General features: G+C 35.1%; 1 protein-coding gene across 1 annotated transcript; it reads right to left on the bottom strand.

Annotated features, from left to right (window-relative positions):
* Positions 1–2777: 2777 nt before the first annotated feature.
* Positions 2778–25089, bottom strand: LOC133520605 (myrosinase 1-like). Its single transcript, XM_061855111.1, has 10 exons — positions 24945–25089; positions 24349–24461; positions 20983–21151; positions 19665–19935; positions 11656–11791; positions 10427–10524; positions 9843–9974; positions 8114–8287; positions 4384–4628; positions 2778–3004 (listed from the first exon to the last, which is right to left on the bottom strand). Exons 1-10 carry the CDS (start codon positions 24992–24994, stop codon positions 2839–2841), a joined length of 1554 nt encoding a protein of 517 aa, XP_061711095.1. The 5' UTR covers positions 24995–25089; the 3' UTR covers positions 2778–2838.
* Between the last annotated feature and the right edge of the window lie 1485 nt (positions 25090–26574).

The following is a 26574-nucleotide window of genomic DNA, read 5'->3' on the forward strand; positions in this document are numbered from 1 at the left end:
TTAGACAAAATCTTATTATGGTTTTTATGGCACTGTGCAACCAAAGTACCCAGACATGATTCAAGGTATCTAACACGATTTGTAGGTTGTTGCTCCGACTACTAGGTCTTTACTTTTCACTCTGATGTCCTGATACCTTTTCATTAGGTGATATTGTTTTCTGGTGGTTGATTCTGAGACAAATCTTCTCTCCTTCCTACTCTTCTATCCTAGCCATGGCCTCCAGGTCGCTTTTGTTTTGAGCCTATGAATCTCTATATTTCCTATACTTTCTACGGATCTTATATTTTCCGTTCAATTTTATACCCCCATCACACATAAACAAATTTCAGACAACATGTATTCGAGTACCAAGTTGAACAGCATTGGCGAAAGACCTTGTTTCAGATCAGTGACTAGTTCAAACTCGGTTGTTGTTCTCCACACTCTTTTTACACTCATCTTGCTTACGTTAGTATCGACAATTATTATTTTGAGCAAATACACAGTACAGGGATTCTAGCTATGAAAGCAGTAATAGCTATGAATTAAGAAAAAAAAAAACAAGGACTTAGTCTAAAATTAATAATAAAATAACCAACGACTAAAAATTGGATTCGGGATATTAATTTTTACTCTGCATGTGTCTCAGCCTGCTAATGCGACCTCAAAACATCCTATAAGTATTCTGTGAAACTAGCATTTCACTGTTTTATGTTTTATGAGAGTTCTAGTAATAAATACCCTAACTTATCGATAGTAATTCAATATTGCTGTGTCGACATAAGCACATCATTTAGAAAACAATAAAATTCTTTGGCTAAAATGTTTTAGTGTGCGTGTTGTGACTCGTCTGTACACAAAAACAAATCGAGGTGTGCAAATTTGTCTATGTAGTGTGTCATTTTCTATTTTTTTTTGTCGTCATTACAGATTGGATTTTGTATGTACGTGTGTGAGAAGTGCGACTGTGTGCACGTTTCCCCCGCAAAAAAGAAAGATTTGTACGGTAAGATATCGCTTAGGCTCCTCCCTTCCGATGTGTTGGAAGCCGGTGTGCTCGAAGATTTGAATTTATTAATATTAATTTCGCATAATATAAGAGTAAAAAGTGTCAGTAATGAGATGAAGTCATTCTCAGTTTTGAATGGTTAGTTTCACTAGACTTAAATCAACCGGGATATAAACCGTGATTACCATTGTTTTTGAGCTCCCGATATTTTCAAAAACAATATAAAAGTTAATCACGGTTTATATCCCGATCGGTTTAAGTCTAGTGAAGTCATTCTGTTATTAAAAGAGTATCTGTTTATTGAACTCGAAATAGCTATATAACTATTTCGAAAACAAGTTTCGAAGTAATGGAATTTCGGATTCTTAAGCGAAAACAAGAGGATACTTAAGCAATTGCACCTTCATGCACTGAATTGATTTACTTCATGAGTGAATTATGAACGTGAATGACGGTTTTATGTACCTTTTTTCATAAAAAAAAAAGTAATATGTATACTTCTAAACTTCTATCAGTGTATATCTTGCATTTTCACAAAAAAACATCGTCTTATCAATTGGTAAACATTTTTTACAGCTGATTGCTGCGATTTACTCAAAATTATGTGTTTGTAACATAGCATGTTCATCCACTCACTTCAATTCTTACATAGACACTACCGCACCACGTTGGCGGAGAAGAAGCTAGCCATCCAGTTTTGCTAAATAAATATTTTATGTTTTTTCATTTAATATTTAATTGATAGACTCTGCTATAGAAGAAAGTGTCGCAGAAAGCAAACCGGGACTGAAACCTTATGAGCATGAGCTGGCATGAGATTTATCTGCCAAAAATGTGGGAGGTCGTGCCGCTCACGCATCGGCCTCAACAGTCACCAAACTCGTCGTCTTAACAGCAATGCTTAAATCGTCTGCAATAAGGCCTGAGATAATGATGAATTAATAGATTGATAGATCACACTGTGTAATAATAATAAAAAAATCCTTGAAGTAAATATTTTCTAATTGCTTTCTTAGGGTTAGAAATGATTAGGTATAATGTGAGGAATATATTACAAAAAAAATTACGGTATTATATCTGGAGGAGTCCACACTTGGTATGTTTTGAAAATTATTTTATTCTTATTAAAAAAGTGCCTGAAATGTAATGATGAGATATACTCGTATTATTTATAATCTGCTTGATTTTTTTTTCCCATTTAATACCACACACGATAAGTTTCTCAACAACATTTTTTTTTTATCCCGTAGAAAAAAAAGATGACGTCATAATTCCTCCATTTTTTTGGTTCTACGGGTCAAATTTATTAAAATGGACTAAAGATAAATCGTACCGATTGCTATTATGCTTTTAACATAATTTACAGCGGTTTTGGGCGTACTGCTAGGACTAGAAAAAATGAAGGTAGAGACAGACCAAGATAAGTTGGCAGCGATTTTGTTAGCCCAGACGGTGCAAGGGCTAAGTAAACGTCATAAATTCATAGAACTTTGACGTGTATAATAACACGTGCACGGTCTGGGCTATCAAAAACGCTTCCGACTTATCCTGGTCTGACTCTAAATTTTTTTTTACATTATATGTCTTTTCTATTGAACTCCACTTTAAGTGATTTTGGTTGACATCTCTTTATAGGTAGTGATGCTTCACTAATAAGGTATGAGCTAACATTAAATATGAAACTAATAGCAATCCTAGTATAAAATAATTATTAAATGAATGGCCAAATGTTTGCAATTAATAATGAATACCTAAACTCAATATTTAAAAAATACAAGCCGTAACGTAATATTAATTAACTATTTAATATGTACAATATAACATGAAAGCAACATGTTTTGTAAATATTAATCCTTTATTCTATTGGACTGGGCAGACGATGATGGTTTTTCTATGAAATCGAAATTGATTTTTTTGGTTCGCACTATTTCCCGATAGTTAATGGCAGACAATTTTGGTGTCCGGGTTCTCTTTGTACTGTTGAAGTCTACGTGGTACAAGCCAAATTTTGATCTGAAAAAATATTGTAATACATTAGTTTTTTGATACAGTTTGTAGAGTTTTTAATCCTTACGTTTAATTGAATATGGTTATAAACGTTAAATACATTTTTACTAATTAACAACTAACCTGTGTCTGTGATTTCAAATGTCGTAATCGCATTAAAACCCTTAGCTTATATGTTAATAATCCAGATCATAAGCTATATGTGCAATATGTGCATCAAATATCACAAAAATCTGTTCGCCATGTTTTGGGCGCATTTATTACCCGACTATAGCAAAGCAAAGGGAGGGTTCTTTTATTAGTAGGACATTATTTTTGACGACCGGTTTGGCCTAGTGGGTAGTGACCCTGCCTACGAAGCTGATGGTCCCGGGTTCAAATCCTGGTAAGGGCATTTATTCGTGTGATGAGCATGGATATTTGTTCCTGAGTCATGGGTGTTTTCTATGTATTTAAGTATTTATAAATATTTATATATTATATATATCGTTGTCTAAGTACCCTCAACACAAGCCTTATTGAGCTTACTGTGGGACTTAGTCGATTTGTGTAATAATGTCGTATAATATTTATTTATTTATTTATTTATTTTAAAATATTAGAACACTACCTTTAAAGATAATTAAAACTAAACGGATGTAAGCCACAAGTCGACGCTATTAGCAATAAAATAAAAAATAAATATATTTTTAAACAAACGTGAGAAGTGAAACAAGAAACAGGTTTAATCGTGATGCCAATTATACACATAGCACGCATGTATTAACATTATTGTTTTGTTTTATTATCTCAGATGCCTGATATAATCAGATAAGCGATACATAATAAACTAAGGTAATGTAATCGTTCATACCCTTCCACTTTAAAACCCATCTGATCTTATAATAGAAACAGCGATATTTCTTGAGTACATGGAGCTATTTTTCAAGTCGTGTATATTAGACTCAGACTGACGGCCCCATTCGAAGAATGAGATAGGTACGAGAAAGATCAGATAACGATAAGTTCTGGTTAAGATAATTTAGATATTTAGACAGAAGCAGCTCGATTCGGGCAACCAATGTCACTTTGACGTTGGAAACATCGTAGATAGGTCTTATTGGGTTCACAGCGGAATCGTCTATTTTGACATGTCGTTTAGCTATCGATCATTTAAAGATCTTAAACGTGTCTTAATCATTCTTCGAATCAGGCCGTGAGACAAGTCTGCAACGATTTGATAGCACCCGTAGCGCAAGTGTTGTTTTAAATGTCAAACTTCTGTAAATGTATGACGTATACATAACACTTGCACTTCGTATGATATCAAAATCGTTGCAGACTTAAATTGGTCTAACTCTAGCTAAATCGCAATACAATAGTATACATTTAAAAAAAATACGTACGTGTAACCATCTTTCCATTCGAAGTCATCCATTAATGTCCACGCGAAATATCCTTGTATGTTACAGCCATCAACGTACATTGCTTGCAACATTTGGGCTAAGTATTCGTTATAATAGTCGACTCTCGCGTAGTCGTTGATGCCTCCGAAGTCGCTCAAACCATTTTCGGTGATGATGATCGGAATTTCTTTTCCGTACTTATTGGTTATCCAGTTAATAAGTTTCCGAAAACCAGGAGGATATACCTTTAATAAACATAAGTATATGTTAAATATAATAAGGTTGTGTTTCACAATATCCAAGTAAAGTAACATGTAGTTTTGATGAAAACAACCTTCGTGAGAATTTTAGGTTTATATGTCAAATGCTAACAAAATCTATCATATTTGTGTACATTATTTGCTATTTCTATTGAGCTCCACTTAAGGTTTTTTTTTAAATAAAATCTTGTACAATGTAAAGATAGCATTACGATGCCAAGTGGAAAAAGACTTAATTGGTACGGAAAACGACAAACCGCAAACCATTATCATAGTGACATCAGTTTACAGATTAAGTCAGTAGGTGTAATCTAATAATCTATATTATGATCCTAGTGTAGGTAATAATTGCTATGCCATTAAAATATTACATTGTATTTGAAGTTACCTGATAAATGTTCCCTACATTTATCGTGTTATAACCATTATTAAATGCCAAGAAAAATATATTTTATCATCCGACCTACTGTTACGCTGACGCGCAGATTTGTCAAATCTAACCTTTAATAACATGACATTACGAGTCAAGGCACGCGTCATCGTGAATGACACGATCTATATTTTTTTACGTAGGTATTGTGTTGATGTTGGTTATTTTCATTAAGACTGACTCATTTTCTAAACACCAACCTTAAATAGGCACTCTGAGAGATGAACGTGTATGTCAAACTGACCAACTATGGGGCTAATTACGAATTCACATTCAATCATTTCTCATTTTGTTTTCTTAGGCATTGTACTTTTTCTAAGAGTGCAAAAAATTAAAATAATAATGAGAATACTTATTAAAACTTTTTTCCTATTTTCTACGTTTCTCGAGATTCAGCCGGACAGACCAACTGATGAACAAGAGTGAAAACTTAGTTGTAGGGTTTTCCTTAAGAGTTCCTTCGGGCACGGACCCGTACATCGTACAACTACTTTGTTTGTACAAGTGACCAGCATGTGCTTGCGCTTTGTAAACTGGTTCCGAACACGCCACCGACCCACTCAGAAAACGAAAGTTTGATAAGGCCGTAGGAGTGCCTGTTGTAGTCATAAACTGGAGATAATTAGTTAATCGTGATAATAACGTGTTAATAAAACGCGTCCAAGAATGAGGAAGTCTGCTTAACGATTATACAATATACATGTGCATACGGGTGAACTTTTATGATATTCATAAACATTACGAGGGCCGGCGCAGTAGAGTTCATCTAGTTATACAAATATTTTGTTTATTCTAATAAATTCTACACAATATGTAGATCAAACGACTTGGTAATAGGAACCATAATAGTAATGTTTAATCTAGTTTATTTTGATGGTATACAAAAATTACACGAGACTTCTATTGTTGAAAAAGAACTTTTAAAAAAAGCTGTCCAAATTATTTTGTCCTCTCCTGCAGCATTTCTGAAGCAAAGTTGTCAGTACATTAGCAGAGCCATGTTTCTTTTTTGGTAATAGCCTTTTCTACATCTGTTGATTCCTACCCGAAAAAATGAAAAATTAAAACGATTTTTTTTTCTTTCAGTATAAATGGACTTTCTTGTATTTTAATTTAGCTTTTGTAAAATATTTCCATTTAAAATTTAACTACATAAGTATTAGCATTAAACATTATGTTCTTTATCTATGTAATACAAACGGGAGATTCTCAAAAAATGATCTAACTAGGGGCAGATGAAAACATATGCATCGGGGCTCGTATTACCGATAAAACGATCGTTTTAAGCATTAATGTTTATTCAAGTAAAAAAATATATATATTACTACTTATGTTACTTAATTATGTTACCTACTTACGTATGCGATAATATAATACAGTATTTAACTTTCAAATATTCACCACCTTCCGTCCATCCTCTGAAAATACTTTACTTATCAAAATTATGGTAATGAGCGAAGAAAACATTTTTGATAATAAATTTGCACAAGTTGTTCGCCTTGAAGCCAGAACTTGCCAACATAAATAACGAAATTTCCATACTTAACGATTGTAAACACTAAGATTAAACTTAAGTTTGACTTTATGATAGACAAATATTTGTACACGGTAACTATCTATGTAACTAAACTTCTTTTCGTTTCGAGATGCAGGCAAAATAGTGAAAAATGTAACTTCTGCATGTTTCTTGATGCAGGCAAAATAGTGAAAAATGTAACTTCTGCATGTTTCTTGATGCAGGCAAAATAGTGAAAAATGTAACTTCTGCATGTTTCTTGATGCAGGCAAAATAGTGAAAAATGTAACATCTGCATGTTTCTATATGCAGGCAAAAAAGTAAAAAATGTAACTTCTGCATGTTTCTAGATGCAGGCAAAATAGTGAACACTTTTCGTTAGTTAATAATGTAAACAGAGACTAATTCACTGACAATTGACTGTTACTTAACTGGCTTATCTAATTGATTTGGAAATTAGTACCATAATGACTTATACGGTATAACTTTAATGCACTAAAAAACCTTAATTTTCAACAGGCAGACTTTATGCCATGAGGCATTATCTATCAGATTATTTTAATTGTTATTTTTATAAACATTACCAACTATCGAACTAAGTATATAATTTTGAAAGGGCCTATTTTAGATTTAAGCTAGTTATAGTGATCCTCTATATATATCTATTATGTATATTGTTATTGTAAATAAATATGATTATAGTTTTGATATGTATAATCTTGCTGTTCGCATTGAGTCAAACCAAGCTACGTTGGCAGCGATTTTGGAAGCCCAAACAGTGCGTGTTATTTTAAACGTGAAATTTCTATGAAATTATGACGTTTACTTAACACTTGCACAGGCTGCGCTATCAAAATAGTTGCCAACTTAGCTTGGTCTGACTCTAGCTAACTAAGATTTGTATTGTAAAAAGCAACAGCTACAGTTTTTCGTTGCTAAATCATAATTTATACCTACCTAATACTAGTACTATATGCGTACCTACCCAATATTTATGATATATTATCATTACCAACAACTACATTAGATACATTAAACTTAATTTGGTGTACACAATACTTATACCAAAACGGAATGTCCAAAATATCCGAATAAATAGGAAATTCGTTTAGTATTAAATAGTATATGACGTCACTTGTACTAACCGACCCATGTCGGCCATACAAATAGCCTTTATTAATTATGAATATTGCCTTAATCTTACGTTATTTATGTATTTTATTTTATTTATTTGGGGCATCAACAGCGATATAAAAGTAATGCATAAATAGAAAACATAGCCAATAACAGATGTTCACAACAATACAACAATTAAGTGGAAGAGATGACAAAAAAGAAGGGAGGAAAAATGTTCTATTGAATTGTTTAAGTATATGTTATGAGTACAACAACACTTGAGAAGCGCCCTTTATAGAACTGGTTTAACGGAAGTATAAATATTGAGCGTAAGCTTTCGTTTTCCTTTATAGACAGGTGATACTATATACACAGGTGATAGGTGCTTACGTTTCGATTTATACTTACCGAGAACCAATCAGATCCAGGTTTCAGCCATTTTGGATCTTGATCTAATTTGACACCCGTGTCATAGTCCATTGAAGGAACTGCCCAGCTCTCCTCTGAATTGGACGAAGACATGAGGAAAGTCGTGTAGTGATTCAGCCCAAAGAAATCGGAGCTGCCTCTTAATGAAATTACCTAAAAACAGTGTGAATATATTTTATTTTATTTTTTTACAAGACGTATATTTTGTGAGAAACAAATAAGCAGACTAGTATCAGAGAGCGGAGTTCGAAATCGAATGATCGAAAAAAAGGGCAAACATAGGCCTAAAACGCACTTTGAAAGGTTGTAATAATTTATGCACAAAAGCTTAAAAATATGGAGATTGCTTTTAAGTATGCGCAATTTTTTTTTTGAAGGAACTCATCGATTATTATGTTAAATTCAAATTCAAAAACATGATATCCGCTGTCTCGAGCACGCATATCCATCTCGCTCACGCTTACGCTAAGTGAAAGTGAGAGAAGAACACGAAAAGCAATGAACACGTTTAGCGTCGATAAATTACCAAAATATATTTATCTTAATTATGTACACGTGATACTATGTGACCATAAACCTGTTTTGAAATGTTAACAGTGTGAGCCATCGATCGCCACAAGTTTAGTAGGCGCTGTTGTGCATGTTGCTTACGCGCAAAAATACACGCAGCGATAAATGACTTACGACACAATATATGTCATAATTAATTGATAAAAGAACAACCATACAGGGTGCTTAGTCAACGTGCCAATCGTTAACGCTCTGTAACGTCGCCACGTTATTCATCTCTATCACTCTTCTATATATGACAGTGACAGTTGCGTTTCGTTCGCTACGGAGCGTTAATGATTGGCACGTTGGCAACACATCCTGGACAGATGTAGTGAACAATCCTTTGCCATCGTATTTTCTTGGAAAAGTTCGTATTTGTCATCTTACTTCAGTGAAACCTCAGTACTTTTACTGAGATTGACTGGAAGCATAACACGCTCGTGCGTTTGCGTGAAAATACGATGGTAAAGGATTATTCACTACATTTGTACATCTGTACATGAGGGGTACTATGGTCGCGCTAATCGCGTAGGTATATGCCAAGACATGCATATGACACTGCGTACATAAGTAAAATAAATAAGTACGTCATGTCGTGCACGATAAACGCTACCATTTTAACAACGCCTACGGACTGTAAAATTGAGAAATGTGTGTCAAACCCAGACACTTTACCTTGTTAAGTACTGATCGTTAAAATAAATTAGAAAGGACCACTTGCCTCTATGAAAATTCATTTTCAATGAATGTAATTAATTTTGATATCGAGCAAAATCAGATTTACTTACATAAATACAAAAATATATTTCGTCAATTCAATGAATTCATCACTTCGCATATTTATTTATTTCTAGATCAGACTACGCGTCAAAATTATTTACTCACTTTACAGTTCTGTAATAACTTAACAAAAATAGACATGTAGATTAATTACACTGTAACAATTACTTTTGATCGCGGTCTGTCTAAATATATTTCTATTAAAAATATATACTCTAGGGAGATACTTTTGGCGCGTTGTTTCTTCAGCTACTGTTGATTCTGTCTTTACCACTTAACTTAGTATGTAGAGGGAATTTCATGTTTGAGGGTCGTATTTTTCTTTTCCATGCACCATTTACGTTAGCAAATATAAAATAAAAATTTCATAAAATACCTCTTCAGGTGTAAAATACGGCAATCGAGATCTTGTGTAGCCTTGATGCAGACTCAATGTATCTACTCTGTTGCGTACGAACTCCGGATAATCACCCTGCTTAGAGAAGATTGGGTGCGCAAAGGTACCTAGCTGTTAAAAAGAATAAGATTTTGGTAAATCGAATCCAAACGTTAAATGTTATTCAAATGATACATGATATTCTCATGTATCCTATATACATTGTATAAATGTACATTTCTCATGCGATAAAAAAAGGTACATTTCTCATGCGATGAAAAATAGTTTTCATATTTTTAATAAAGCGTGGGGGAGTATATTATTGGTAAACTTTTAGGTTATTATTGGTTCTTACATTTAATATCCGCACATTTTTTGGATAATATCGCTATTTTATGGATAACATTGTAATATTATAAGCAAGTTGGGAATGGCTATATATGGATTTGCCTTCCTCGGATTATTAAAAGGCTTCGCTTAAGCTCGCCCTGTTTACAGCCTTGGTATATGTATATTATTATTGGTGTAGTAGAATGTAATCGATCTATTCTCAGATATGACTTATACGAGGTTGTTACACCTACGTGCATCTGAAGATATCTTTCAGCGGCTTCGATGTCATCTGGATTACTGCTGTTTTTCGGCTTAGCCCAAAATGCGTCCAATGTGATGCCAATTTTACCTTAAAAATAAGATCATATTTTTGATTGTAACTTATTGGATATATCGATAGCTAATATTGTTAAAATAAGAGTATATGTTAACAGCACCACTCATGGAACATTTAATTTCACCGACGCCTGTAAAATTTCTACCGCTTTTCGCTTTAAAAGTTGAATGTCCAATTCGTCCTGTATTATTAACCAATTAAAACTGTGTTTTTTTGGCGCCATTCATTTTCAAAATAACAAATATCAATGTTAAAAACTGATGGTAAATACTTGTTTTACAGGATTTGTCTATACCATTCCATTACTGGTGCCTGTTCCATTATAGGGGTGTTTACTATATGCAAACTTTAAGTATCTTGAACGGTCTTGTACGTAATTCGTAATATCTATTGAATCCAAGTACCCGGGTACCGAGTGCGGCATAATATAATATAATATATATATTTTTTTTTATTTACATATGCTAACTGTAAGTTATATATTAGAATGCGTAGAAATAATTTTTATGGGCATTGTACTTAGAACAAATGTCAAAAATTAAGATTATAGAGATAGAGATATTAAGTTATAGAAGTAAAACCTTTTTCTTCGGTCCGATGCGCGGATAAGCATCTCCTTGCTCCGCCATCTTTCTTATTAAAGTGTTATAACAACTTACTCGTACTAGTCGTACTTTTTGTGCTGTTTGGTTGTGGAATGCTTTGCCGTTAGGCATCAGATGTGCTAAATCCCTTCCCAGTATTAAAAATATTTTCAAATAACATTATGTACCTATCGCTGCCTTAACTATCCTTTATCTACGATTATATAATATGTATGTATATGTATGTCTTTATTGTATTAGTATGTAGTATTTTTTTTTTTTTAAAGTGTATAAAAATATTTGTGTTTTCAGTTTGTTGAATAACAAGTATACAAGTATCTGTATTACCCGTTTAATATTGAAACTATTGCAAGATCTTAGTCTCTTGCTACGCAAAAGTTGTCTGGAAGAGACCGTTTTTTAGCGATAGCGTTTTTAAGGCAGTCTGTGTTTCTGTTGTTACTTACTCGTTCTTATAAACTGTGATATATAATATAACGTCTAAAATATATGGTAACATTAATTGCCAAATTGAAATAACGGTAAACTGAAACTTTACCCTTTTGTGTTGGTCTGAACTCCTCGTCGTAAAGATGGTATGCAGCAGCGTGTGCCAGCAACATGTAGTGGATGCATAAGTATTCACCCACTCCGTGAGATTTTATAGCCGGTGCGAAATAGTCGCCGCCGTAGCCCTAAAATAGGTAAAATGCATAGTAAACATTATAAATAAATAATTGGAGCATCCTACCGAAAGGGATACTTTCGATATAATTAAGAAGGATATATTTGGCAAGATAATTATTAACCGTACATTTTACAGATTTATATAGATTACGAGTATAAAGATACGTAGCTGCAATATTCCTCACGTCTTTGACCAAAATTGACATTCTGTACCCTGATAGTGTCAAAACTGACCTAATCACTAACATCTACATAACTTACTTTTTATTCATTTTTATATTCATATATAGCATTTTTAATACATCTATATACCAGTATGGGCGAGATGCATAGCAAGTAAAGCCTGACAACAGTTTATTTGACCCTCGCCATTTTGCGGATTTTCAATGGTACTAATTTATTTTACTGGCAACAAGTACTCTTTGACAACGAACGTTGGATGTCATCCAATGTCACCGATGTAAACAAACAGAAAATATCTACGAATATATTCAAATATAAACGGTTTTATTACAAAAATGCCAATAAAAATTTCCATAGATGCGAAAAAAATTGTAGTGAATGCAATCAAATACTTACAGTTTGAAAAATACGAAGGATTACATAGCATTCCAATAAACAATGTTTTAAAGTTGGTTGTTGATATGACCGGTATTGACATTTTATAGTGCGGTTGTATTGAACTGGTTAGTAGTTTGGTTTAAACTTTAATATTTCATTTAAGGTTTATGTAGATCGACGATAAACAATATTTCTAAAAATAATGAGATGGTCTTGACTTTGCCACCTGTACAAAACAAAGTCCCCCACAAAAAGAGAATTCAAATAGACGACTTCGATAAATGTGCCTTAAGGCATAAAATTCATGAATTTTATGCCGTGACAAAACAAGTACCGAGTATCAAAATTTTGCTCACTGCTTTGAACAAAACATTGGCTTTAAAGGCAGCAGAGAGTTCTTACGAAAACTGATGCACAGTATGAGATTCAAATATAAAAAATGCAGAAAACAACGTTCAATATTGATGGAGCGTTCCGATATTGTGGTTTGGCGTGAAAGTTATTTAGATCAAATACAAGAAGTAAGGGATAAAAATATGCCTATAGTTTATTTGGACGAGACCTACATTCATACTTCTCTGAACCACGCCAAATCTTGGCAGAGCGAAAATGAACCTGGAGTATCGAAAGCCGTTTCAACAGGGAAACGACATATTATTGTTCATGCCTGTGGACCATCCGGATTTGTTCCTAATGCACTTCTGGTATATAATGATAAAGAAAAAAAGCAGTTTACCATGATTCGATTAATAAAAATAATTTTAAGAAATAGGTTACGCAGTAATTAATTCCCAATCTAAGTGAACCCACATGTATAGTTATGGATAATGCCCGATACCATTCCTTTCCACCTACTCCACAGAACTACAACCGCTTTCGGAAATTAGTCCTATCAACTGCCAAGGACTTCATCCCACGAGGATTTCGTCGCAGATATGTGCCATGTTGGAGCGAGAATACCGAGGTCCTATGGAAAGACTTCCAACTAACTGGAAACCGCACCACAGCTTACGAAATCATCAAGTCCTTAGACAATGCCCGAAGAGACAAGTGGGAGAAGACTGTCGAAAAGATGAATTTTACACATTCCAGCAAGAAAGCATGGCACCTGGTGAGGAAGCTGACTGATGGCTCCATTAAATCGGGCCCCAAGTCAACTGTAACCCCTAACTCTATTGTTGACAGAATGATCAAGCTATCAAAAGCACCTAATCACAAGCTACATTCAAAGAAGATCCGTAAAGAACTGTCAGCACTTAAATCTCTCGTGGCTCCCTCGGACGCTTATAGCCAGCCAGTCACTTTGGACGAAATCACAAAAGCTCTAGCTCACATCCCAACTGACAAAGCCTGCGGAGAGGATGACATATTCCCTGAGTTCCTCATCAACAGTGGACCAAGAACACGAGCCTGGCTGGCGGGGTTCTACACCGCTATAATCGACTCTGGCCAGGTGCCCACCGCACTCAAACGATCTAAGGTAATAGCTATTCTCAAGCCGGGAAAACCAAACGACAGAGCCGACAGCTACAGACCGATAGCACTCTTAAGCGTCGTCTATAAACTTCTAGAGAGAATCGTATATAACCGTATCCATGACACTATCAACGCGGTTATTCCTCCGAACAGGCTGGGTTCAGGCCCAACCGTAGTTGCTGCGACCAGGTTCTTGCACTAACGACGCATATAGAGAAAGGGTTCAACAAAAACCTTAAATCTTCTGCAGCCTTCATAGATCTTACGGCTGCATATGATACAGTCTGGCGACAGGGACTGCTGTATAAGCTCCTGAAAGCAATCCCCTGCATGAAAATTTACAGGCTTATCGAAAGCACCCTCACCAATAGGCCCGTGCAAGTTTTCCTTGGCGAAGAATCCAGCAGGGTCAGGACCCTGAACAATGGTCTTCCCCAGGGTTCGGTTCTGGCTCCCCTGCTCTTTAACCTCTATATCCACGACCTCCCTGCTACAACTTCGCGCAAGTTTGGATATGCCGACGACCTGGCCCTTATTACCCAACATCAATGCATGGAAGTCACCGAGCCAATCTTAGAAGGAGACCTGTCCATTCTTGATGACTTCTTTACGCGATGGCGCCTGCGCCCAAACCCCACAAAGACAGAAGTGTGCTGCTTTCATCTCAATAACAAGCTAGCGGATAAATCACTGACAGTCTCGTTTAAGGGTTCTATTTTAACACACAACCCAAACCCTAAGTACCTGGGAGTCACACTAGATAGAAGCCTAACGTACAGAAACCACCTCCAGAAAGTAGCAGCAAAACTAAGGACTAGAAATAACCTTGTCCAGAGGCTCACAGGATCCAGCTGGGGAGCCACTGCCTCCTGTCTCCGAACCACAGCGCTGGCACTAGTGTATTCAACAGCCGAGTATTGCGCTCCGGTCTGGATGAATAGTGCTCACGTCTCATCCGTGGATTCGCAGCTTAACCACACCCTCCGACTCATATCTGGCTGTCTCAAGCCCACTCCCTCTCACTGGCTTCCTGTCCTCAGCCACATAGCTCCAGCTCATTTAAGAAGAGAAAGGTGCCTTCACCGAGAAGCCTCTAAAACTTACGGCAGCCAAAACCTGCCCATTCACAGAGACCTTTTAGACTTCGGACATAAAAGGCTTAAGTCCAGGAATCCACCCGCACTGGAGATGTCTGGCAAGCAGGACTTTTGGAGCCTTGAAGACGCATGGCAGGAGGAATGGGTATCACTACAAGTTTCTTCCAACCATTTCACATTCACACCTCAGAAACCTCCTGCTGGATTCAAAGAACCACGCCGACTCTGGACTGCCCTTAACCGACTTAGAACGGGAGTAGGCAACTGTGCCTACCAATGGCACAAGTGGGGCTGGAGCACATCCCCTGCTTGCGATTGCGGTCACACTAAGCAGACGATTGACCACGTGGTATTGGAGTGCCTTCTCACTAAATACCCAGGACACGCAGAAGATTTCGAGACCATCTCCTATGCAGCAGCTGCCTACCTGAAGCGGGCAAAAATTTAAAAACACTAACTGATCAGTATTTATAATTTCCATTAATTTTGACCATTTATTGATCCAGCGATGTAAAATATGCCATACGATAAAAAAAAAAAAAACCATTCCTTTCGCATTAATAAACCACCAACATCTGGCGACAGAAAGCATGTCATTGCAGAGTGGCTGCGTTCGAATAAAATTTCATTTCCACAAAAAGCATCCAAAGCTAGATTGGTGGAGATTTTGAGACGTCACAAACCTGAACCAATATATGAAATAAGAGTAAGTAGACAAGATTCTCCCCACATATGGACACAAAGTGATAAGATTACCGCCATATCACTGTGATTTAAATCGTATTGAGATGATTTGGGACATTGTAAAAGCTAAAGTGGCAACTAAAAATGTGTCTATCGATAATTAGGCTTGGTGACTCGTGGTAAAGGTTGCTTATTGGTACGCCCAAATGCGGTTGTTACTTTTGACAGCAATGTATCTCTATATTTCAATAGCGCTCTAGGTATACAACTATTCGCAAATTAGAAAAAAGTTTCGAAATAGTTTCAGAAACGCGACAGAACGACTGAAAATAAATAAAATAAGCTTGCATTAAACCAATGGTGTCACAACCTGATGGCCTATATTGGGGGGAGGGGGGCAAGCATTATGTAAATGGATGATCGGAAAATTATGAATATTGGTGGTTGCTGTCCATCTGGTATAGGTAATGGTTTTAATCTCATTGAGAGGAGGACGCTGGGCAGTGGTAAACCTAAACAAAAATATGTACCTATAAATCCCCATTCTACCAAAATTAAATCGTGTATTTGCCATTCTCCTCGGGCATGCAAATCTTGATATGACCGCAAATTAAACCATCTCACCGGTGTTTTTAACACAACAAGAGAACAAAGGGCATTTTTAACAGTGCACCATAAATTACCGGGGGCCATTTTAGCCGTGTTAAGGGCTCGTAAGTTACGAAGCACAAAGCGTGCCGTTAATTCGAGAGGCCCTAATTTGGAACAAATTATCGCACCCCCATAATTTATGATTACATCCAATCCATTCCAATAATGATATTCAAGTGTTACATTATTTTTTAATCCGATATTCAAAAATTATAACACCTAAACGGTGGCCAGACGGGAATTTATTAGGAAGTTATTATTATTTGAATAAAAGAGAAATCAATATTTTATTACACAAAAGAGTAATATACTTTTACAGTACATATGGTGCTACTTTTCCGCACTAGTGCAATAATTAGCACATATTACGTAACTACGAGTATGTTGAAAATTTAAAGGTCTAGATGTACTGTTACTGTAAAATGTACGATAAATGTGCGAATAGGCCATTCGCAGCTCATGTCGATTTAAAACGGGTACTTACCCGATACAAGATATAAGAACATATACGATAATATATTCATGTTGTATACGCTCACATGGTATAAACTTGATTTGTATACCGTTCAAGTTGTATAACGACCGTTTGGTATAACATCAAAATATCTATTTTTGTTAAGTATAACGTTATTTAAGTATAATATCATTAATATCATTATGTATATCGTCCATAATATCTAAGATTTATAATGTATATTACTCAATGCATCTAACACCAAAATGCATAATGCTCATATAGAATAATAGCGCCTGAAATTGTTTTAACCAGTGTCGCAGTTCTAACCTAACCTAACCTAACCTACTTTTCTGGCAGCAGTTTGTTTTCTGTAGAGGTCGCAGTTCTAACCTAACCTAACCCACTTTCCTGCCAGCAGTTGGTTTTCTGTAGAGGTCGCGGTTCTAACCTAACCTAACCTACTTTTCTGGTAGCAGTTTGTTTTCTGTAGCGATCGCAGTTCTAACCTAACCTAATCCACTTTCCTGCCAGCAGTTGGTTTTCTGTAGAAGTCGCAATTCTAGCCTAACCTAACCTAGTTTTCTGGCAACAGCTTGTTTTGTATAGGGGTAGCAGTTATAACCTATTTAGTATATCATACGCTATTATATTTTACAATCATTATACTAAAAGATAGTATATACTATGATCGATATACGTTATATACATAGAGTATTTGAGTGTTATACATGATATCATTATACAAAATGAGTATTATGTTAATTGACCGTTATTCCTAATAAAAATATCGATTTGGTTATTATAGCAAACGTTCATTATATCTTGTGAACGTTATTAAAATGAAATTATATATTATGTAGTTATATCTCATGGGACGCACCCATTTAAAACACTCCCTTTGGTTGTGTTTAAATGTATCCCCACTTTCTTTTATTTTTAGCACTTGTATCGTAATGTACTATTAGGTATTCTTAATATATAACATGAAAATAATATGTATGGTATAGATTTCAGTGGCGGCACGCCACACATTATCATAAAACAAGCTAAACTGACCTCTTTTTCTTATTTCAAATTAGGATAGCTGATGAGAAACGAGTTTCACGAGTATGGTTGCTACTCTTTATTCAATAATTTGTAATTTAATTTATTTGAACGAGCAACACAGAATTTTATGTTTTTTTCTTTCTACTTTAAAATTGGTTTATTGCTGTGACTGTGATTAAAGCTGTGACAGTTTGTTTGGAACTTAAAAAACAAACTGTCAATGATTTTGACATATCTGCTGACAAGAATTTGCGGTTTCGGTGTAATGAGAATATTTTTAATTACGACACATAATGCTTGTAAACTGTGTAAGAAATAAAGATTTGGTACTCTAATGGTAATAAAAGTGTTTCAGTTACGTACCTAGTGATACTCGTATACTCGTCCACATTGACAGTCAAGAATAACAACATCATTAAATTCCGAACGCCTTTTTACAGGCATATTATGCTCAATGTCATAAAATGCGTCTTTATATTAATTGAACCAATTAACTAAGCAAATAAAATCAGCCAAGATAAATTTTTCACGACTTTTATTGACTAGATCACCATGGATATAACTTGTGCGATTTTGACCATGATACTAATGCAATCTAATGGTCACAAATGTAAATAGCCTCGGGGCGATTAAAATATATGAATTATTCCTCATTACATTACCTAAACTAGAACTATATCTACTATCAACATATAGGTAGGTACAGAGTGAACGCTGGGACGTAATTATGAAGAGCAAGTCATGAGTGAAGTATTGAAAGGGAATTATAATGACGAAAGGTTTTTCCTGTAGGTACACGCGACAATGGTGTCCCGGACATTTGGGAGGCATACTGGGAGCCGAACCCAACACGCAGGTGCAACCCGCGTCACCCGTAGGGGTCGGCTATTGAGAGATTGGAATAGGTACCTATATTTCCTGCATTTATAATAAATTATTGCACATCACGCACGAAATAAAGCACCAGATAATTATTAGAGAAATATAGTTAGCATGTATATTTTGACCCAATTGCAATGTAATAAATCGGATAGAACTCCATATTGATCAATTCCATATTGGCAAATTGTTTTGACAGTTCTACAAAAGAAACTAATTTATCTAGTAAGAAAATACACTATTTAGTAGGTATTGTTATAGTTTTTATTTACTTGTGCGTTTCGGACTCGCCCGCCGAGGGTTCCTTATTTTTTAATATTTGTTGTTATAAAGTCAACAGAAATACAGCATCTGTGAAAATGTCAACTGACTATAACGGTTCATGAGATACAGCCTGGTGACAGACGGACAGACATACAGACGAATGGACAGCGGAGTCTTAGTAACAGGATCCCGTTTTACCATTTGGGTACGGAAACCTAAAAATTTACTACAATCTGGCCACCTTTATGCAATGTTAATTATAAAGTACAATCTATTAAGTAAATTTTTATTACACATAAAAAAATTGTTTCATCTATAAGCTTTCTGAATTGAAAAGGCGATATTAAAATAGAGTGGCTATGGCTCCGATTATACCATGTATGTATAGGTATTAAAACACAAACGCCTGTTCTGCTATTGTTTTATATTTGAGCCGAAAGTAAATAATGGGTTCACCAAGTAAGCTACTTAGTACCTCAACTAGGAACTTAAAACAAGGTAGTTACTATTAATACTAGCAATGGTAGTAAATTTTGATCACTAAGTAGCGATATTCAGTATTTCAATACAATATTATGTTAATCAACTCACTATAGCAATTTGTTCTGCTTTGTTTGAGTATATTATTTGCACTAGCAACGCTAATATCCGTATAATGCATTGTTTTATAGCATAAAAAATTGGTTAGTGCAAGCTTAAAAGTATTAAATTCATTTAGAAGTGACTAAAAGAAGCACCTGCTCTGGTTAGGATACAATGACTTACATTATAGCAATGTTGGTGCGGCTCATTCATAGTTGTCCATATTTTAACCACATCGCCAAATAGATTAAATGCCACTCTTGCGTAATCTCTAAAGTAATTCACTATTTGCGGATTGGCCCAACCGCCTAGATCCATAAAAGGGGTGGGCATATCCCAGTGGAACAAAGTCACAACGGGTATTATATTGGCATTGATTAACTCCTTTATCACTTTGCGATAATATCGAACCGCAGATTTGCTGATATTATTGTCAGTACCGTTCGGAAGCAACCTGTCGACAAGAGTCATTATAATAATGCACAGAACATACTTAGGGCCTGTTTCACAATGTCCAAGTAATCTATTGGATAGCTAATTTAACTTAGCACTTTATCTGCCACTTAAACTTATTTGAAGATTGTGCAACGCCAATGATGACTTTATTCGTCAGATAAGTGGCAAGTAGACAATTCAGGACTTTACTTGGACATTGTGAAACAGGCCCTTCGTGAGGGCAAGTTCTATCTACCACAAGAGTGTGACAAATTGTAATAAACGGCTTCAATAACAAAATGTTCTGTGATGTCTATTATTCAAAAACTTATATAATGGTTACCGGGGGCCTAGCCATAACTTCAATTGTACATCGACAAACGCTAACCGAAAAGAAACGTGATTATTTCCATATATTATTTAAGTTTCGATTCCGATTCCTATCAACGATTGTTATCTTGACTAGGCCCCCTAATCAAAATAATAAAAGTGCCTTTTGAAGCTAAATGGCAAAAAAATTACCATTCAAGTTAGTAAATATACTTTATAAATATATATACATTATAAATAAAGGTAGCAGTAATAGGCAGTCTTATCGCTGTAAGCGATCTCTTCCAGAAACTCTTAGGGTAGCAGGATATAAAGAACAGAAAAAAGCTTTAGAACCAGATAGTGCACGAATAGTTTACAGGAATATATATATATATATATATATATATATATATATATATATATATAAATATATATATATATCAATTCATCCAAATAGTAAAATAATATAATAATCCAATTAAGTTACCCGTTTTTCAGTAACAACAGACGTAAAAAGATTTGGATCTGTTTGTATTTCTTAAGGTATTATGCTCAATACTTAAATATTAAAAATATATGAAGTTTTCAACTAAAAGGTACCACATTGTCGGTGGTCGATGAGGTTGATTTTAAATTGAAACTTTATGGAAATAGCATCTTATTCACAACCGACAATAAGGGCATTTTGGTTCAAAACATATAATATACTCGTATTCTATTAAGTGTTGGGTACTAGGTTGCTAATTGTCCTTACCTTGGCCACGAAATCGACAGCCTGTAGTACTCCACACCCAATTCCTTGACAATGGCTATATCATCCATATATTTGTGATAAGAATCCGCTGCTACGTCCCCATTGGAGTGATCCGGCGTGTAATATGGATGGGAGTGTAGAAATGTGTCCCACATACTTTCACCCTTACCTGTAAATTAATACAAAGTGTAAAAAATATAAAAAATAGTTAAGTGTTTTAATCAGTGTCATACCGTGGATTGGGTACTTTGATTCCTGAGTTTACTTTGATAAAAACTTTACCTCAGCTTCAAACTTGAATATTACGCTTTCTGAACGCATCCTTTGGATTTTTTGTACGGTTGGCAAGATTGAACGTCAGTGCCAGTTTGTGATTTGTATCCGAGGGATAAACCACGTCGATCGATGAGAATAAAATTAAAATACATAAGTATTCGTTTTGAGTACTTTTAAAAGCCTGGAAAACTTCTGATGCACAATGTTCTATATAGTAAATACATACATTTGATTTCATTGAATCAGTCATAGATTCTTGTTGCAAATCATAATCATGGCGGCCCTTTGTATTTTTTCGGTTTTTGTGGCATGGGGTGTCATTGATCGCCTATTGGTTTACTTTGATCACTGATCAATGACACCCCGCAACATATAGTTTTCTAGATTACTTAGATAATTAATTGTTTCTTAACTAATTTTGGTTATACTCTTTTAGTATAATGTATCGAACATATAAAAAAACGATTATGTTCCCGAGCATATCGGAACTACTCGGAAAAAGTCTTAAACCGGGCTATGACAGAAGTGGTCGAAGGCAGGCTGTCAAGACGCCAAGTATTGTTGGTTTTTATTGTTCAATTACGCTTCTAAACATAAATAACTAAAATATGAGACTGTTTTGAAATTCAGTTGTTTTTTTTTAAACTATGTTGTTTAGTAGTGGTTTTTCCTTGTTAAAGCACGAATGCCCAAATGCACGAAAATCCATATAAATCCTTAACCTACGCTGCGAACGCATTTTTTTGCTTTTTTAAATTTTGCTCTCTATAGGGGTTACTATCCAATTCCGTCGAAAAAAGGGGGTATCAAAGTAAACCAACCCCCCACCCCTCAGTTCCGTTTTAATTTGATCACTACTTTTTTATTTTATTTCAAGACACCGATATTGTATTTTTTAGATTCCATATTCGGGGAGATAATACATACCTATTCATTTTGAAGTTGATCAAAGTAACCCCAATCCACGGTACTCGCATCTAGTAGGTATCCAGCATAGAATTTCATCACTTAACTTAGCACCCAAGGACGAGGACGTATGGAGATTACTACTGACCCATTGATTAATTATCTAGAAATGCTACACAGGGCTATTATTCTTATTGCCATTGATTACTCAGCATACAGAGTACTACGAGTAGGTAATGTAGATAAATTCTAGGGTAAAAAAGTTCGAGAATCGCGTCCTACAGTACACCAGACTTTTGAGTCGCGCTCAAAAACCACTGTAAAAAGAACTCTGCTGGAGTGTAGAAGAATCTTTGAGTCGTTCTAACAACTCGAAGAATTATAAATCAATCTCATACAACTGAGTCCAATTCTTACTTTCTCTTCGACGGTACCTCGAGATGTGTTACGACTACTTGTAGGTAATCGGGGATCAAACTATTTTTCTTTCACGTAAGCGGCGGATTGCTCTTGTTATAGTTAAAAGCGAGTGGAATAACATGCCAGGACGAACAAGGCAGTCGATTGACCTCGTGAGATATGTAGAATAAAATACATTTGCATCGAAAAAGGCCAAATATGTAGATAATTATGTAAGAGCAGGTGTATTTGTCAGCTTGTAATGGTGCTTTATGTTAATTTATGTAGTTAGTGCCAGGGATCGGAACCGGTTTTTTGGAAAAACTTTGAAATAAACATATATTTCGGTTTATTTTATACTCCAAATATAGGACTCGGTTGTGTTTTTAGATAACGACTTCGTATTATTAGATTGCCCAATTAAAAATGAAATAATTAACAAAGAACGAAAAAATACCGTTTTCGTTCCCATACAAAAAATACCGGTTTCCGATCCCTGGTTAGTGCCTTAAGTTAGAGATTAGGATAGAAAGATTTACGAGTACCTATGCTAATAAAAACCATTTCTTTTGTATCATGGATTTAAACATTTTAAACTCAACATGCAGGCATATTATAACTATCTAATGTTAAACGAATTGATTCTTAATATACTAAATTAATTACCTAATCAAATCGTATTGGTTTAACATTCATTACAAAGCAATATAGCGTTGTAGGTATAATTAAGGATCTATACTCTAGACGAACAGTTAAAATCTACTTCGGACTCGATGTTTGAGAAAAATCTTAAACGGATATTTTTGGACATGGCGTGCTAGTGTTGACGAATTCGTTAACTGCTACAAGTCACTGACCTATCTACACAATTGTTAAATCTGTGATGTATTGTAACTGTATGATAACAGCAATTGCAGTTGTACATATAGTATAAGCAATTAGCAAACTTGAGATGTAATTTTTTTACCATTAAATGATCTATCAATATATCTATCTATAGGTGACTTCACTGAGGCAGTTCGCCCGAAAGTTATTGTGGTTAATTACGACGGATTTAAAGGATTGAAAGTGTGTGACTGATTTATATTATGTTATACAAATAATATAAATAGGTACCTACTTAAACTGGACAGCTGATAACCTGAGTAGTTAAGTAGGAGACCTTAATTGTAATAAGGGTTCTTAAAATTCAAGGGCCGAAGTTACAAAACGAAACAAAGTTGGGTTTTGTAAAAACAGGCCCGAGAATTTAAAGACTTAATTATCTATGTACGTTGCACACAATATTTTTATCTCAGCAAACACCTAAAATTATAAATAAAATCAAAGTAAATATTGGTTTGTATACTTTGTAGATCTTTGCCCAGAAGTCAGAATAAAAACTGCTGTTAGGATCTTATAGCCGGGGCCCCGCGCCCGCTTCTTATGAATTTGATTTCGATCTCACTGGCAGTCATTTAATCAACAAATAAAATTGCTACAGTAGAAGAAAAGACATATAGGTACTTATTTATTGTTACACAAATAATTGATGATCAAACGAACTTCTTGAAGTGAAGTTCGATCGATATAAATCAAAGTAATTGTAGACGAATTCAGGCTTAATTAACTATGTAAAACACGAAATTTTGAAGTTAAGTCGTATTTTACGCATTTATACGTTTCGTGCATTAGGAATTTGTGTAAGTACAGTCAGATACATACAACCAAACTTCAATATTTGCATGCTTTTGTACTAACTGGTTTTGCCCATAACATAGCTGTCATGGAGTTTAAACAACTTACCATCTTCATTCCACGCTCCTTCAATCTGGTACGCAGCAGTAGCAACCCCGAACATGAATCCGTCAGGGAATGTGTAGTTTCCCGGCCCCGACTCCCCCCGAGCGCTGAGCACGCTACGCAAACAAACCATATTGTTTTTGGCGATGAACAATTATTATAAAAACGGGATTTTCCAGTTGATTACATGAAGGTACTGTTATACTACGGGACGTAGTTTGTTTTTGCAAGAATTCGAATAAGTTCATTTTGTAAATCAATGGAATACTTTTAAAAATACAGCTAACATGCTTTCTTATTAGTTCGTAGTCACTGACTTCCAAGAAAACAGGTCACTAGAATACACAATGTTCAAAAGTTAACAAACAATTGGTTGTTTAAGCAACATTCAGAACTTGTGCAATTAACGTAAGGGCACTAATCAAATTGCACACACAAATTTTGAGTTACTTTGAAAACAAATAAACACTATTTGGCTATTTGATTATCAAAAAATAAATAACAGAATCACAGCAATTTTATCGAAGAAGATATTGAGGAGAAAAATGAAGTAAGGCGGAACATATTTTCCGATACCGCTTAATTGTTTATAACCTCACCTAAGGCTCGCTAGGACAGCCCTGAGAACGACTTTACGCGAGCTCGCCATTGTACAGACTAAGGCAACTTTAAGTATCGCCTATTCGATTTCCATGTGACAATTAATTCATTGCTGATACATATTAAGAACCTATAATAAATGCGAAGGTCTAAATAAACCTGCTTTTATTTGTTTTGCACATATTGATGGACATAATTAGGAAATCCCAGGTTCGAACCAGTCTTTTGTATTGAGGGTTCCTTACTACTACTATGTAGTGCTTAAAAAATCAGTGTAGTTTTTCTTTCTCTGCTCTGGTATTTTTTTGTGTTTGGCGAGACAATACTCGTCTTAAGCTTGTATTTGAATATTTAAACGATAAAGCGACCGCGACAGCTACAATGATCTAAACAATAAAATAGCTTTGATCGGTTTGTCAAAATGTAAATAAAAATAGTTTTTACTTTTAATGTATAAAAAATAGTGTAGGTATTTATATTGCACATATATCATTACCTACATAGGTAAACAACAATTTATACTTCTGGTGTAGGATGAAAATTCAGACTCTATTAAAAATGAATAAGGTACTTATAATACCTATATTGGCTGGGTGCACGATGGCAGCACCGCCTATCCACCGCAGCAGCGACCGATTTATAATTCTGTGCGCGTTTGTTATCACCTTATGTCAACTAGGCAACGGGAGTTGAAAGCCTAAATAAAGAACGTCACATTTATTTTCGCATTTAGTAGCGCAGATTACGTTGCATATAATGTATATTTTTATTTATTATGAAAAAAGCCCTACTCGGTAAAAGAGTGAAAGTGGCATAAAGATAACGCTGTATTTTTATTTTATTTTTCATTTGTCCGGTATGAAAAAATAAAGGTAATAATATTTATTTATTTATTACTTATTAAACTGATCGGCGATTTTATTATTTATTTATTAAACTGATCGGCGATTGGCTCTAGTCACACCTGATGGAAAGTGAAGACAGGGCCTAAGATGGAGCTCACCGGTTCAGTAGTAGCCTATTCACTCAATAATAACAATAATAATTCAGCCTATACACGTCCCGCTGCTGGGCACAGGCCTCCTCTCATGTGCGAGAGAGCTCGGGCTATAGTCCCCACGCTAGCCCAATGCGGATTGGGGACTTCACATACACCTTTGAATTTCTACGCAGATGTATGCAGGTTTCCTCACGATGTTTCCCTTCACCGAAAAGCTAGTGGTAAATATCAAATGATATTTCGTACATAAGTTCCGAAAAACTCATTGGTATTAGCCAGGATTTGAACCCGCGATCTCCGGATTGAAAGTCGGACGTCATATCCACTCGGCCACCACCGCTTAAATAAAGGTAGATTACAATTAACTACGGTACGGGAATCCGTTCTTACCTACACCATAACCTTAAGGATATATCTTCTTCTCTTCAAAAAACATAATCATGGTGGGGCTGTTTTATTTTAAATCATTTATATTTAATATAATAAAATCATCATTTTCCGTTCTACCATTATAACTACAGGCGCGATCTCACTTGATTTGTGTCATAATCGTTACGTTGGCTGAATTAAAATCATTAACAAGCTTAGGACAAAAATTCTCGAAGGGTAAATAAATGGAAATTAGTGTT

Source organism: Cydia pomonella, chromosome 8 (genome assembly GCF_033807575.1).
Source record: "Cydia pomonella isolate Wapato2018A chromosome 8, ilCydPomo1, whole genome shotgun sequence".
Classification (NCBI taxonomy): Eukaryota; Metazoa; Arthropoda; class Insecta; order Lepidoptera; family Tortricidae; genus Cydia; species Cydia pomonella.

Excerpts from the sequence above, each read along its gene's own strand:
- LOC133520605 (XM_061855111.1), bottom strand. The coding sequence starts at position 24,994 with ATGGCGAGCTCGCGTAAAGTCGTTCTCAGGGCTGTCCTAGCGAGCCTT. Across the intron at positions 8,288-9,842 it reads CGTATTTTACACCTGAAGAG|GTAATTTCATTAAGAGGCAG; the intron begins GTATTTTATGAA and ends CACTGTTTTTAG. Across the intron at positions 4,629-8,113 it reads CTGGATCTGATTGGTTCTCG|GTATATCCTCCTGGTTTTCG; the intron begins GTAAGTATAAAT and ends TGTTTATTAAAG.